Consider the following 14,880-nt stretch of genomic DNA (forward strand, 5'->3'; position numbering starts at 1 on the left):
GTTCCGGCTCCAGATTAGCATCCGGAGCTTCTGTCCAATCTGCAACGAAATCCGCCAAGACCTGTGATTTAACCGCGGTCCTGGCTTTGTAGCTGATATCGAAGGCGGATAATTCAATGCCCCATTTTGCTGTGCGTCTGTTGCGTCGGCGTTGTTGAGAATCGTTGACGAGCGGAGCTTTGCTCACGACCATTCTTGGATGTTCTTGGAAGTAATGTCTCGGCTTCCTGCTGCCCGGGGAATACTCCGTAGGCTAGCTTCGAAAGTGAGGGTAGCGCTGTTTGGATTTCGTAAGGACCTCGCCGATATAGTAAACCGGCCTTTGGACTCCATACTCGTGACCTTCTTCCTGTCGTTCCACCACGATGACGAGGCTGATGACCCTGTTGGTGGCTGCCGGGTAAAGGAGCATAGGCTCTGACTCTCCTGGAGCTGCTAAGATAGGTGGGGAGGTAAGTATCTCCTTCAACCCTTGTAGTGCTGCATCCGCTGCCTCGTCCCAGACAAACTTGTCTGTTTTCTTCAATAGCTTGTACAAGGGGAGTGCCTTCTCGCCAAGACGGCTAACAAACCTGCTGATTGCTGCGACACAACCAGTGAGCCGTTGCACATCTTTGAGACAAGTTGGCCTTTTGATGCACAAAATTGCCTTGATTTTTTCCGGGTTTACCTCAATGCCCCTGTTGGAGACAATGAAGCCAAGGAGTTTTCCGGCCGAGTACGCCAAAGACGCACTTCGGCGGATTCAACATCATCTTGTACCGTCGGAGATTCTCAAAGGTTTTACGTGAGGTCGCTGATCAAGTCGGATCCTTTCCGAGTCATGACCGCGATGTCGTCGACGTAGGCGTGTACATTCCGGCCAATCTGGTCCTTCAAGCACCGCTGCATCGTACGTTGGTAGGTGGCACCTGCGTTTTCAAGCCAAAGGGCATAGTAACATAGCAGTAAGTGCCAAATGGGGTGATGAATGAGGTCGCCTTTTGGTCGGACTCCTTCATCCGGATCCGATGATACCCGGAATACGCATCAAGAAAACACAGAAGTTCCGCCCCTGCCGTCGAATCAATGACTTGGTCAATGCGCGGCAAGGGAAACGGATCTTTCGGGCAATATTTGTTCAAGCCAGAGTAATCGATGCACATTCTTAGTATTTCAGTGTTCTTTTTGGGTACAAGGACGGGATTTGCGACCCAATCAGTATGGATTACTTCTATTACAAAACCTGCCTCTAGTAACTTTGCTAATTCCATTCCTATGGCGCGGCGCTTCTTATCTCCAAAGCGTCGCATAGCTTGCTTCACCGGTTTAGCCCCCGGGTTTATGTTGAGATAGTGCTCGGCGAGTTCCCTTGGTACTCCGGACATGTCAGAAGGTTGCCATGCGAAGATATCCATGTTAGCGCGGAGGAACTCGACGAGCGCGTCTTCCTATTTGGGGTCCATGTTGGCTCCGATTGAGACCTGCTTGGAATCGTCGCCTTCCTTGAAGTTGACTTTCTTGGTCTCTATCGCGGCCCTAAAGGAGTTTTTGTGTTCGGAGATCTGCTTCTTGGTGGTCTGCATTTCAGTCGGATCCACCGCGGCTCTGTAGCCTTTCGGCTCTTCTCCGGATATGACGGACTCGCGAAGGCGGCTTCGCCCAACTCGCACTCGTGAGCCTTTTTGTAGTCTCCGGTTATGGTGATCATACCATTAGGACCCGGAATCTTGAGCTTGTTGTAGATATAGCACGTTCTTGCAAGGAACTTGTGGTAGGTGGGCCTGCCGAAGATAACATGGTAGGAGCTCTTGAAGGGCACAACTTCAAACGTGATCTTCTCTTCGCGGAAATTGTGAACATCGCCGAAAGCCACGGGAAGTGTGATGCTGCCGAGGGAATTCGCCTTCTTACCGGAACCACGCCGTGAAACTCGGTGTTGCTTGTGTTTGAGCTGTTCCTTGGTGAGGTTCATCCGCTCCAGAGTCTCCGGGTACATGATGTTCAAGGCTGGCTCCGCCATCCATGAGGCACTTGGAGAAATCATACCCGTCTATGCGGGGACTTACAACCACGGCGTAGTATTCTTTTGGCACAATGGCGGGATGATCCTCCCTGTCAAATGTGCACGGAACTTCCGACCACCTGACATACTGCGGCACAGTCGGAAGCGTGGCGTTCGGGATCCGGGTAGCTGATTTTGTAGCGCGGATCTGTTGGGGTTCCGAGGAAGGTGTGGTAAGCCCCCACGCTCTTTTTCTCGAAGGGGTTGGATTTACCTGCGGATCCGGCTTTGGGATCCGGCGAGTTATCATCCTCGTCCATCGCCTCGGAACTGTCCTCCTCTTTGTCCTTGTTCTTGCCCTTGCCTCCTTTGCCGCGTGGCGGTGCTTCCGGGCTCGCTTGTATCCTGCTTCCGGGTCGTTCTTTAGGTCGTTGACCCACTTGCAGTTGCGGTTGGTGTGAGTGGACTTCCCTGTAGCCGGATCCAAGTGGGCCAGGCAGGGCATGTCTCTATACTCCTCGTAGGTTTGTGGAGCGCGGGATCCGCCAGCTGTGACTTCAGTGCCATGCTGCTGGCCCCTGCCGGCTCCGCCTCCACGGCCGCGTCCTCTTCCGCCTCCTGAACCTCCGCGTTGGAACACCATGGCGACCATGTCGATCCTCCGCTCTTCTGGTCATCAGGGTTTTTGCGTTTATGGCCGCTGTTGTTTCCGTTGTCACGGTTCTTCTTTTGTTGGTGCAGGGGGATTGCTGTAGCTGCGATATCACCGCCTGCATCGTCATCGGCGGCAGTGTGGTCACTGGCAATGGAGATCATCTCATCCAAAGTCAGTTTATTGGCGTTAGCCAAACATGTGAGCTTATGCCTCAGCAATCCTCCTCTCTGCAGTCCACCAATGAAGGCATACATGGCAGTGGTGTGGTCGACGTTTTCGCACTCGTTCCTGCATGCCAACCATCGTGTGAGGAAGTTTCTTGAGGATTCTCCCTTCTTCTGGATACAAGCTTGTAAGTCGCTTGCCGTGGCAGGTCTTTTGTAGGTGCCTCTGAAGTGTTTCTCAAAAGCGGTCTTCGAGGTCGAACCGGCAAAAGATGGAGTTTTTCTCGAGGTCGGCCGAGCCGGATCCGGGCTGGACCTACAAGGTACAAGCTGGAGCATGCGGCAGGCGATATTAGGGGTTCCTCCGGCAAAGGTTACTGCATTATAGTAATCCTCAATCCAGGTATCCGGCCTTTCGGTGCCATCATAATGCTTCAGGTTTCCGGGTAGCTTGAGGGAGCTCCTTGGCTTTGGTTCCTCGCGAATCATCCTGCCAAAGCACTTCGGTCCGATGTAGTCGGTTCTGTAATCGTTGAGGCGTTCCCGCGCGTCACGCGAGCCGCGACGGGGGGACCTTGAGCGAGAGCGAGATCTCCGGCCACCGCCTCCGCCTCCACCTCCGCCGCCACCGCTAGGTGGTGGTGAGGGAGACCTGCGAGGAGGCCGATCCGACCTCTTGCTTCCGCCTTCAGATTCTCCCCGGCCCTCCCGGTGCCGGCTCCTGTGGCTGCCTTCGCCGTGGCGCTGGCTGCCCTGGTCGTTCCGGCTCCGGCGGGGCTCCGGGTCGCGCTCCTCATTCCGGCTCCTCCTAGGCTCGGGCTCACGATCGTTGTTCTGATTCCGGCGAGGTTCCGGCGTGCGCTCCCTGTTTCTGTTTCTTGAGGGCAGCACGTTGTCGCGGATAACAATTCCACCATGCCCACGAGGCACTGGTGTTTCCGGCTGGACTACGGCGGCGAGGGGGACGCGGGTAACCATTAGGCGGAGGAGAGGCGTTGCGGTACTTGTCTCGTCCAGAGTACATTGGATCCTTTCCCTTTCTCGGATGCGACGGTGGCGTCTTTGATGGTACGGGGATCGGATTTGGGTGTTCCACGGCTTTCCTTCCGCGTTCCGAGGATCCGGTTCGCGATTCGTCATCTCGATGGCGATTGTCGTGGGCGTCCTTCGCGGGAAGCGGTGGAGACGCAATGCTCCGGGTTAGATTCCAACTTGCGCGAAGTGTCCGCCTTGCTCTGCTGTTTAACCGCTGAAGCGACGAGCGTGCGTAAGTAGTTGATGTCAATCTCCTCGTCACTTTTCTTCAGGATCTCTGCAGCTTTCGTCATATTGTCCTTTGGGGTTGCGAACGGCTGCTGATCCGTTGGAGTTGCGAAGGTGATCCTGCGGGGAGCTATCAACTCACGCCGGACCTTTTCTACCTCTCGATCAGCTTCAACGATCTTGTCTTCCCAGTGCTTTCGGAGTTCCTTGACCTTCGCCAGTCCTTCGTCCACCTCCTGCTCACGCTGGATGAAGTCTTCCACAAAAACTGCGGCATGCTTCCTTTCCTCCAGCATGGCGGCTGCGGTGTCCCTAAACTTCTTGGCTGTGGCCAACAGCTCCACTCTTTTAGCTTCTAAAGCTTCTACGTCTTCGGGAGTGATGGGTTTGTTAAGAATATCCGAGCGATAAACTGCATCCATGCCTGCTTGTGCGACCATCTCTTCGGGCGACAGGAGGCTCTCCGAGGAAGAATCCCTACGGGGCCGCTCCCGCGACATCGGAGATCCGTGGTGAGATGGCTGGGGGTCGGATTGGGTGCCTGCCTCTTCTGATCCGTTTTCTCCGAGCGCCGCTACAGTTGCAAGTACCTGCTTTGGCTGGGCGGAATCAACTTCAGGCTGGCCGCCGTATCCATATTCCTTCACCTTGCGATCGAACTCTTCAGTGTCCATGGACTGGGTGTCTCCGGAGATTGGGCTTAGATTTCCCAAAATCGACTCTTCAACCGGAGTTTCGCTTTCTCCGACGACCTCTTGCCGATCCGGAGCGGCGTTGTTTTCCGGGGCCTCGACTCTGCTCGGGACCGGCTCCGGCTTCATGAGGGGCGGTTCCGGCGGTATGGGCCAAGAAGTGTACGAAGTGACACCTTTGCTTCTCTAACACCCGGGAGACCCGGGCGGATGCGCATTGGTCTTCCACCGTTATTTCCTGCTCGGGGGCGGATTGGGTGGGTTTTGGTTTTTTCAGATCTAAGGCGGAATCTTCGCTAAGAAGTTCCTGCGTCTCAGATCGGATCTTCGCGACTGCGTCCTTCTCAGCGGCGGTCGCGTCAGCGTTACTTACCAGTGGGTTTCCGTCGGAATCGACGGTTTCCCCGATGAAGATGTGTATGCCGCCAACTGGGACGATGGAGAGCTTGACGGGGTCGGTTTTAGCCGGAATCCAACACTCATCCGGAGGGACGATCGGCGGATTTCCGGCGTAAAGGACACGCCCCACGGCGATGGTGTCGTCGTAGCTTCCCATGGCGGAACCCTCCCGGTTCCGGCCTCCGGACGCCGCGAGCCCCACGGTGGGCGCCAACGCGTCGTTGCCTAATCGACGGTACCCCGGAGGAGGGATCCTCACGAGGGGGAGAAGAAGTGCGGGCCATAGGGCGGAGTGCACACGGGACGGTGGTACGCGAGTTACCCAGCTTCGGAACACCGCACGATGACGGGGCCTCACTGCTGCTTGTCCGGAATTATCCGGGCGCTTTCGCGTTGTTACAATGAGTTGTGGTTGTGCCTCTAGGGCTCCCTGGATCCGGCTTATAAAGGCGCACGGATCTAGGGTTTACATGGAGAGTCCTAGCCGGATTACAGATAGCCTAACTACGATACAATGTCTTGTCGTGTACATCACGGATCCGCCTTCCATATACGTCGTACTGGATCCGGGTTCCTCATGGGCCTCCACGGATCCGGGTTCCTCCTAATGTCGGTACGGATCCGGCTTACTGATCCTGGGCCGGACTTCTTCCTTCATGATCAACAGCAACTGGGCCGCCCGATGGGCCACATGCCTCATCACAGTCTGTGGGCCACCCGGGCTTGCCGGATCTAGGCACTGTCGATGGTACACCCATGAAGTATACCCACAACAGACCTACTCCTCGTCGTTCGCGGCTCGGCTTGCCTCGACCACACCCGTCAGGTGTTCGTCCATTTGCCTCGCCGGCCATGGACTCGGACGAAGAGGAGGAGCAGATGTTCATCGAGCTTATGCGAGAAGAGATAGCAGCCGCCGCCCAAGACGAGGAGCACATGATGATCCTCGATTGCTTATCAAGCAAGTACGCCGGAGTGGCAACTGGTCGACGTGGTGGATCGGCACCAGGTCGCCGGAAGTGCAAGCCGAGACAGCGAATGGAGGGCTACTGCATGTTGTACGCCGACTACTTCGCCGACAATCCATTGCACGGTGAGACTGTTTTTAGGCGTCGTTTCAGGATGAGCAGAAAGCTATTTCTGCAAATTGTGTATACCATCCGAGACTTTGACCCCTACTTCAGATGCAAGGCGGATTGCACTGGCTTGGTTGGATTTTCGTCACTGCAGAAGTGCACAGTGGCTATGAGGATGCTGGCGTATGGAGCTCCCGGTGATGGTGCAGATGACTATCTTCGGATGGCGGAGTCCACCGCCCTTGATTGTTTCTACCGGTTCCGCAGGGCCGTCATAGCGAGTGTTCGGGGACTTTTACTTGAGATCACCCACTGTCGAAGACACTCGGAGGATCCTTGCAACAAATGAAGCTAGGGGTTTTCCAGGGATGCTTGGAAGCATTGACTGCATGCATTGGAAATGGAAGAACTGTCCGTTTGCGTGGCAGGGAATGTACAAGGGTCACAAAAAAGGCTGCACTGTGATACTTGAAGTAGTGGCTACCCATGACCTCTGGATTTGGCACTCTTTCTTTGATATGCCTGGATCCAACAATGACATCAACGTCCTAAACTGCTCCCCGATCTTTTCCAAACTTGTTGAGGGTCATGCTCCCCCGGTGAACTATGTGATCAATGGTCGGCACTACAACAAAGGATACAACCTTGCAGACGGTATCTATCCAAAGTGGGCAACATTTGTGAAGACTATCTCGAAACCTAGCACCCCCAAACTTTCCGAGTTTGTCAAGAAACAAGAAGCTTGCCGAAAAGACGTCGAGCGTGCATTTGGTGTCCCCCAGCAGAGATTTGTTGTCGTCCGGTTCCCCGCTATGCCTTGGTCCAAAGATCAGATGTGGGAGGTGATGAACTGTTGTGTGTGCTTACACAATATGATTATTGAAAATGAGCGAAAACATCCGGTTCCTCTGGCTGAGCAAGAAGCACCATATGAGAGAGGGTCCTCTTGCACGGCCCTAATCACCAGGTGCCGACATCATGGGCCGCCTTCATTGCTTTGCGCCAGGATATTCGAGACTCTACAATGCATCAACAGCTGCAAGATGATCTGGTGGAGCACATATGGACGCTCCGAGGCAACGCCAACGACAACTAGTCTGTCTAAATTTGTTTCAAAACTTGTGAAATTGTGTGCTTCATTTGTTTCAGCACTTGTTAAACATTGTACTGATTTTCGTGATTTTGTTTCAGCAATTATCTAACTCTTGTTCGCCGAACTTGTCAAATTTTATGTCGAATTTGTTTAAAATATGTCAAATGGCCGAGGTTGGGGGTGTCCTGCCGAGGGGAGGCTGCCCAGACCAAATTTTCCTCCAATCCGGAGGAAAATTTCACCGGATTTGGACGTGGGGAGCGCCAACGAGTGGAGATGCTCTTATCTCCTCTCCATCCTTGTCTTCGTGTTCTGGCTCCTCTCTGTGACTGTTTGTTCAATACATGAAATGGGCCAGAAAATTAAGCCCGCTGGACCGTACAAATGCTCCCATATAGTAACGATAATTCCAGGCTCGACAGACTCAAACTCAGCTCGAATCCTTCAAAATCAGTGGCAGGAAGCTATTTTGGCTACACAAATCTACGTTAAGAAATGGTAAACAACATCTAAACTTGCTTGACAATTCAGGGGCAGATTTTTTTTTTTTTTGAAAATACAATTCAGGGGCAGATGGTTTACCATTTAACTAGAAGATATGATCTGTCTGCATCTTATAGCATAATAATGTAGTACTAATAAATATGTGCCAGATGCCACGCCGTTCTTTCCATCCTTGTGTCCAAAGCCAAGTCATTCCATGGTAAAAGCTTTAATGGACTATCAGCCTGGATCACAGCTAAGACCACTAATCCTTGCCTATCACTAGCGCGAACAGTTTTAGTGCCATCTGGTGGACTAACTCCAAGCAGAAGGCGGGAAATTGCCGGCATGGGGGGATCAGTTGGCAATATAAGCTGGAAGTTTGCGATATGCACAAAGCGAATCCGCAAATCTGCACAGCGCAACACTAGTTGCAGCATACATGGAATTTGTCGCCAAAGTGACTTCAGTCTACAAAGTTCTGGGTAGCCTCCCCTGCAAAAAAGATGATATAGTTGTCAGGTCATAATCTTCAGGAACAATGCAGAGTTAGTTTGTCAAGGGTACCATGCAACATCCGATTCTATGGAATGCGGCATGCTCGTATTGTTATGCATGTGACATTCTATTAACCTCAAACGGCGAAACATGATATACCCATAAAAATCAAGAAGACATAGTGAAATAGTGGTGCTAGGAGGGAGTGACAAAGTGACAAACTGATACTAACCATGCATACACTTTACAAAGGTCTCAAGCTCTGAGAAGCAAACATTTGCCTGCAAAAGGAATGGAGTCTTCTGACGGTATGCAAAGAATGAGACATGGTGACGGTCAGGATCGTTCCTAGGCTTCGCTGAGTCAAGGATCAGAGGGTACATCTCATTGTCAAGACATGGAAGAGCACTCTCTACACTTATAGATAGACCCTGCTCCCATGCTGCATTCATAACCTGCATAGTTTCATGTGATCAAAATTAACCCATGGAAAATAATTAAACATTTAAACATAGCTGCAGAGAAATTCTTAGAACATCTCACCTGCCAGGTTAAACCTTCTGGATCAGCAAATGCTTCATCATTCTCCTGAACTGTATATTCTGGCCCATAACAGACTACTTTCAGAATTACGGAATGCTTCTTGAGCATTTTGAAAACTGGAGAGTATCCATCCCGATTTGTAGGGTTGTAGTATCCTGCCGTAAGCTCTGCAGCATGGCTTGCAGTTCTGTACCACCAATACATCGAAGGGATCTGAGGAAAGACAATTGTCATGTCATGGAACAACCTAACTGGCAAGAGAACTATGTGGGACAAGTACCATGGACTTATCAGGGCAGCACATGCTATATTGAAAGCTTGTACAATAAGATCAGGCAAAGTATCCACTTAAGTGTACGTGGATATGGATATGATTACAGTATTTCTCAAGTTTGCTTAGGAATCTGAACTAATTTCAAATAGTCGATCTAATTATTAGCATTTTGAGCTTCTTTACCATTTCTCGCCTAAACTCGAGGGATGTCTCATGATTAGGCATTCAACTCCACTCCACATGAGTTTTCAAAGCTATAATACTATGCCAGGTTTTTAGCAATCTTCGGCTGCTTGGGACAGAAGCGCAATCCAGAATAAAATAAAATGTTTAACAGGAATACCCATTTTGTGCAAAGTTTTATATGATAATTACATGGTAACCTAGAGAGAGAGAAAGCACAAGTAATACATGTGAAGTTTTCTCAAAATTAGAGAGAAGAATATTGTGCTTGAAGGCCCAACCAACAACTATACGGAGAAATAGCATACCTTCACCATAATTACTGCTCCATCAAATGCAAGAGTAGCAAGTGAGAGCACCTGATCCACATGATCAACAAGGATTCCAGAATACCAATTAAGGAAAAAGCGCCCGTAGTAGCTGTCATAATCACCTCCATCACAAAAAAAACCAGTCTCGTGTGATCTTGAATTATAGTAGCCAGCATTATCAGGTCCACGGGCCCAAAACAAATGGCCCCGTGTCAAGGCTGCTTGCCGCAAGTTCTTTTGCATGTACCTGTCGTAACACTGTCAACAAAGCAATCAACAAAAGAGTGTATTATGTATGCAATCACAAAAATATACATGCCACTATACACCACAGATAATGTAGCACATTACATTTTGGATATGTACAATCCAAAAGGTAAGCTCAAGTCATAGTGCACTAGTCTAAAGTTCGAAAAGATAAAGCAGCATTATAATGTTCTCCAAGGGTGCCTACTGTGCATATATATTCATCTACTGCAGCATAATAAGAACAGAACAAGGTGCCAACAGGATTGCCACCACCAATCTTATCACATATCACATGTACTTCTAGAGTACTCATGAACTTTGTTCTACACAATATGAAGTCCTCTTAATACTATAACGAAAAATTGCGCAATATAATAATATTTTACACTTCTTCAGGCTCAATGAATAAAAGGAGAAAGGTTCAGAAGCAGAAAAATCGGTAACTGGAGTATGTTTCTCTTTAATGGCTCAAACTTGGAATTAAGTAAATACCCTCTTTTTTTACTTTGACAAAAATTCAAAAGCTTTGGAGTTTTAGGTAAATACCTGAAATTCACCAATACCAGGATATCTCCAGCCCATCTTTTCTGGACATGAAGGATATCTTAACTCTCCAGAAGCACCCAATCCAATCTCAATAGCAGAAATAAGACCCTCTTCAGACAAGCTTCTGAATTCCATATGAAAGCTCCTCATGAAATCAAAATAAACCTGCATATAATATTATTAAGTATCAGTACACAAGTTTCTCCTTCTATTAGAGTTGATATGAAACAAGATTACAGATGCCAATGTGCAAGTTTAGTATATCCAATGAGAGAACAGCTAGTCGTTATCTACAAGATATAGTACTCCCTCCGATCTAAATTATTTGTCGCATATTCAATGTACATAGACAGATTTTAGGCAACATTTTGCCTAAACCTGCGACAAGTAATTGGATCGGAGGGAGTACTATATTTACTGATGTGTACGAAGACTATGAATTAATATTAAAAAAATGTCACTAGGAATAGGCCGAAGTAATGCTTGTCTAAAGAGAAGAACAACTGTTTGTTTTCGTAATAAAAACATATGCTAAAGGAGAGTTTGAAGAAGAGAGAAGAAAAATTACCAAGGATGACCCAATACCTCAATGCCAGTTCTCCCTCGAAGGACACGCTCTTTGTCAATTCCCCAGGAAAGGCATTCTGAATTTCTCCTACCTACTCGATCAGTGAAAAATATATCCTGGTTCTCTTGTGCAATTTCCATGACCCACCTAGGGAGCGAGATTAACACATCACCAGATCCACACTTCCCAGACCCATGAAATGATAATACAACCTTGCATTTGTTGAAAAACACTTGTTAGTCAATGTTAGTCCGAGTTCGATATAACAGAGGAGAATAGAGAAGCCTATCTAGTTGTGTCATGCTCATAACTGAAAACATATAAACTCAAATGGTTTAGTCATGTTACTTGCTTGGAAGGTCAAATGTCTGGTTATATCAAAAGTCTAGAAAGTTATAGTCCATTCAAATCCAATGAATGGATGTCTTTTCTCTATATCAATACTTAAGTTTTGAGAGACCCAACTATACTTTAATTGTTATATAAGTCAATGACCAGTACTTAATGTAACAAAACGTTGGATGAAAGTATGCAACGTCATTTGTCAATCTTGTAACAAAACTTATGCCTACTATGAAACTATGGTACGCAATTGCATACTCAGTGTACAAAGTTACTACAAATGAAAATATCAGATGTGTGAGTATTAGGCTAATAGCATCCTACAAATGTCACAAAGTTATGATAGTATGCTAACCTGAACTTTTAGCTTGAACTCTTTAATGATACCAAAAAGGTCCCTGTAGCCAGACCATTCGTACTTCTGAGGAGTCCAGGCTTCCACAATCCCCCACCAACAGTCAACAACCACTCCGTCAACATTCAAAGACTTCAGATGCCTTAGTTCAGCACGTACAGCCTCTGGATCAACCAATTGGCAATAACTATTGATAATGCCCATCTACAGCAACAGCAACAATGCTAAAGCATGGCGTGGTACATAGATCAAAGATTTGCAAATTTCAGAAATATATGGTTGGCAGATAAAGAAACAACAACTATTTGAACTTGCAATTTAATTTAAACACACAGATCTAATTAAGAATGGGCTGCATACATCACAGTGCTATAGTTATCAGTCAGATTCACACAATTTGTGTGAAGTATGATTTTGGTGCTACATCTGAAATTCAACTTACACATCCACTTGGCCAAGACAAGAGTCACGAGTAGAGGCAAACCTGGTAAAAACATACAATCAGATCTGCACATTTGGCCATCCACTTTAGCCTATTACGTGACATTCAATTAATAAGCCAGAAATGGCCTGGCATCACATCAGAGCACATGACTGTCAACTGCCAAGTTGATCGATCTAGCACTAAACCAGTAGAAACGGGCAAGAAAAAGGACCTCCGTTTTGCACACACTTTCCTCTTGTATCAGCAAATGACACGGGGAACAGAGTGCTGTAGCTCCACGGTCCTTGCACTCCCTGCGCTATCCGTTGCACAGAAAAGTGGAACCCATCCAGGGCAGCAACGGGGGATGGAAAGCGGTGATGGCAAACAGAGGGAGGCAGCAATAAAGACAGATGCATCTCAATCGTAGAGCCATGGTGTTGACCTTCGATATATGCTCAGTTAGTGATTTCTATCATGCTTAAGTAGAGCACCAGGACTTGTCAAAAAAAAAATCTAGAGCACCATAAACTTAAACTTCAGAACTCTACTCACAGCATGTAAATACCATGTGCATATTGGAAATGGTGTGAATGTGAAGAAAACGAGAAAAGGAAAGTAACACCGCAAAATGTGATCAAGAGGTTGAACAGGAACTTACAGACAGAGAGGCATAGACTGGTATATATGGAGTTCTTGTGTAATCACCCGCCCATACTGCTGATGCTCTCATTAACTGTTACAATTGAACAATCAAAGAAAAAGATGAAGTTTTGTCCCAACTGCTTTGCTAAATTAAAAGCTCAAAGGAATAGCTGGGTTGAAAGATGAAGAATCAGTGATCGTGATAACGCAATTCATTATATCGATGTTCAGTGCACTCTAGCCTCATATATAAGTGGTCCATATAAATACTTCAACTAGAAAACTACTGCAAGCGTCTTTAAAAAGTTACTGTGAACTGGAGGAGGTACAACATTGTAGGCCCTAGCATTGGCAAATTGGTAACTAGCTTCGCGGTTTATAAACTAGGAAGAGCTGATAGACACCAAGATAGTATAGCGATGCTTAGACCCCAAGTTTCTCTGGTTTACAATTACAAACATCCACCTCGAAAAAAAAACAATTACAAACATCGGCATATCACTATCATCCGTCAAGTGAATCAAAGGCACCACTATGCTCACCTGATCACCACCCATACAACTCAACGAATTGGCAGAGCTCGAATTCCCATAGCTCTCATTCTTAATGCTTTGCTCCGCCACCACGACTGAGTCCAACGATGACGGTGACAGGCTAAGGCTGTCATCTGTCTGTAGACCAGAAGCCTGAGAGTCTAGCGGCGTCCCGATGGTGTAGCTGTTCAGATGGCTAGTGAAAGATGGGGTTTCCACAGAAGTAGGCTGGAAAGCTCCCTGCTGTAAATCAGAAATGGCTCATCAGCAACACGAATGTGGTTATGGATGCAACACAATGCTAACTATTTCTTGCTAAATCTGCACATTTGGCATCACATAATTGTAAATTAAGCAATGGACTGATCCAACACTAGAATTACCATACGGAGATTAAGTAAGTGAAGGCAATAAGATAGTGGAGAGGGCGCGCGTGCACGTACGAATTGGGCAGGGGGAGGGGGAGGCGGCTGGGACAAGGAGGAGGAGCGGAAGGTGGTGCCGTCGGGTTGGACGGTCCATCCGGCGGCGCGGGCGAGGGCGGCGAGGACGTCGTTCATGTCGGCGCGGGCGGGGAGGGGGAAGTTGCCGTGCTGCCGCAGCCCGGCTAGCATGCGGCTGGTGATGGAGCGCCGGTGCCGCTCCCGCAGCTTCGTCCGCTCCTTCTCCCGCTCGCCGCTCCGCCGCGCCGGGGCGGGGGAGGAGGCGGAGGCGGGGCCGCGCGGGCGTCGGCTCGGCGGCGGGGGAGGCGACGCCGCGGGATCGGCGGCCTGGTGGGGGTGCTTCGTGGCCATGGCGCGCCGCCCGGCGCCGATCTGCGAGCGCGGGTTGGGAGGGGCGCCGCGGCAGCTTGCCGGTGAGGACTGGAGTGTAGAAGAAAAGTGCTAGAAATGCTGACGTGGCGCAGCTGACCAAGCGCAGCTGTGGGTGGGAATCCATTTCTTGCTTTGACAATTCAGCGAATTCGTTGAAACGAAAAGATGATGTAAACCTAAATGACGTTTGACTTTGGGGCTGCTAAAGGATTTAAAAATGCATGAATAGTATGTCATGGCATGTAAAAATTTGCAGGAATTAGTTGTTGGAGAAGTAGTGTGATTGCACCATGAGAAAAAAAAAATTTATAGAGGTTGAGTGCATGTCATAGTTCTCATAAACATGTAGGAAGGTCTAACTTCTTGGTAGAAAACCTATGAAATTGTAACAAACAGGGAATCAATCCATGAGTATTTTGGTGGGTACAATCATTTGAATCACATGGCTCCTATAGAAAAAATAATCGATAGGTAAGAATCTTAGAAAATTATTTTCAAAATCCTTTGAATCAAGTAGCCCTTAAGATTTCCACAAAGGTTTGCTCCTTCCGCGGTGATTTGTTCTTCAGCACCGGATTTTGCTTCGGTGTGAGGAGCAAATTGATGCCCCCACTGAAATTAACAGACTCACACACACTTTTGGCCTAAATGAACCTTTACCAAATTTTAAGCCACTTTGGTTCTTGCAAAAACTTTCAACACTTATAGCCTCTTTGAGTCGCACTAGTTGAATTGACTTATTTGGGCCACTAGACATATATTTGTTGGTTTAGCTGAACTCAAAT

At 48.3% G+C, this 14,880-nt stretch overlaps 1 protein-coding gene across 1 annotated transcript; it reads right to left on the reverse strand.

The window, feature by feature from the left end:
* Positions 1-8,157: 8,157 nt before the first annotated feature.
* On the reverse strand, positions 8,158-14,074 carry LOC124689293 (beta-amylase 8-like). The gene is made up of 10 exons (XM_047222847.1): positions 13,724-14,074; positions 13,290-13,520; positions 12,764-12,838; positions 11,679-11,882; positions 10,999-11,193; positions 10,414-10,578; positions 9,616-9,876; positions 8,851-9,063; positions 8,540-8,762; positions 8,158-8,304 (listed from the first exon to the last, which is right to left on the reverse strand). Exons 1-10 carry the CDS (start codon positions 14,072-14,074, stop codon positions 8,276-8,278), a joined length of 1,947 nt encoding a protein of 648 aa, XP_047078803.1. The 3' UTR covers positions 8,158-8,275.
* Between the last annotated feature and the right edge of the window lie 806 nt (positions 14,075-14,880).

This window comes from Lolium rigidum, chromosome 2 (assembly GCF_022539505.1).
Source record: "Lolium rigidum isolate FL_2022 chromosome 2, APGP_CSIRO_Lrig_0.1, whole genome shotgun sequence".
Classification (NCBI taxonomy): Eukaryota; Viridiplantae; Streptophyta; class Magnoliopsida; order Poales; family Poaceae; genus Lolium; species Lolium rigidum.

Coding starts and splice junctions, on each gene's coding strand:
- LOC124689293 (XM_047222847.1), bottom strand. CDS start 14,074: ATGGCCACGAAGCACCCCCACCAGGCCGCCGATCCCGCGGCGTCGCCT. Junction 11,883..12,763: donor CAGTCTATGCCTCTCTGTCT/GTAAGTTCCTGT, acceptor CTGTTGCTGTAG/ATGGGCATTATCAATAGTTA. Junction 10,579..10,998: donor GAGGGAGAACTGGCATTGAG/GTATTGGGTCAT, acceptor TATTATATGCAG/GTTTATTTTGATTTCATGAG.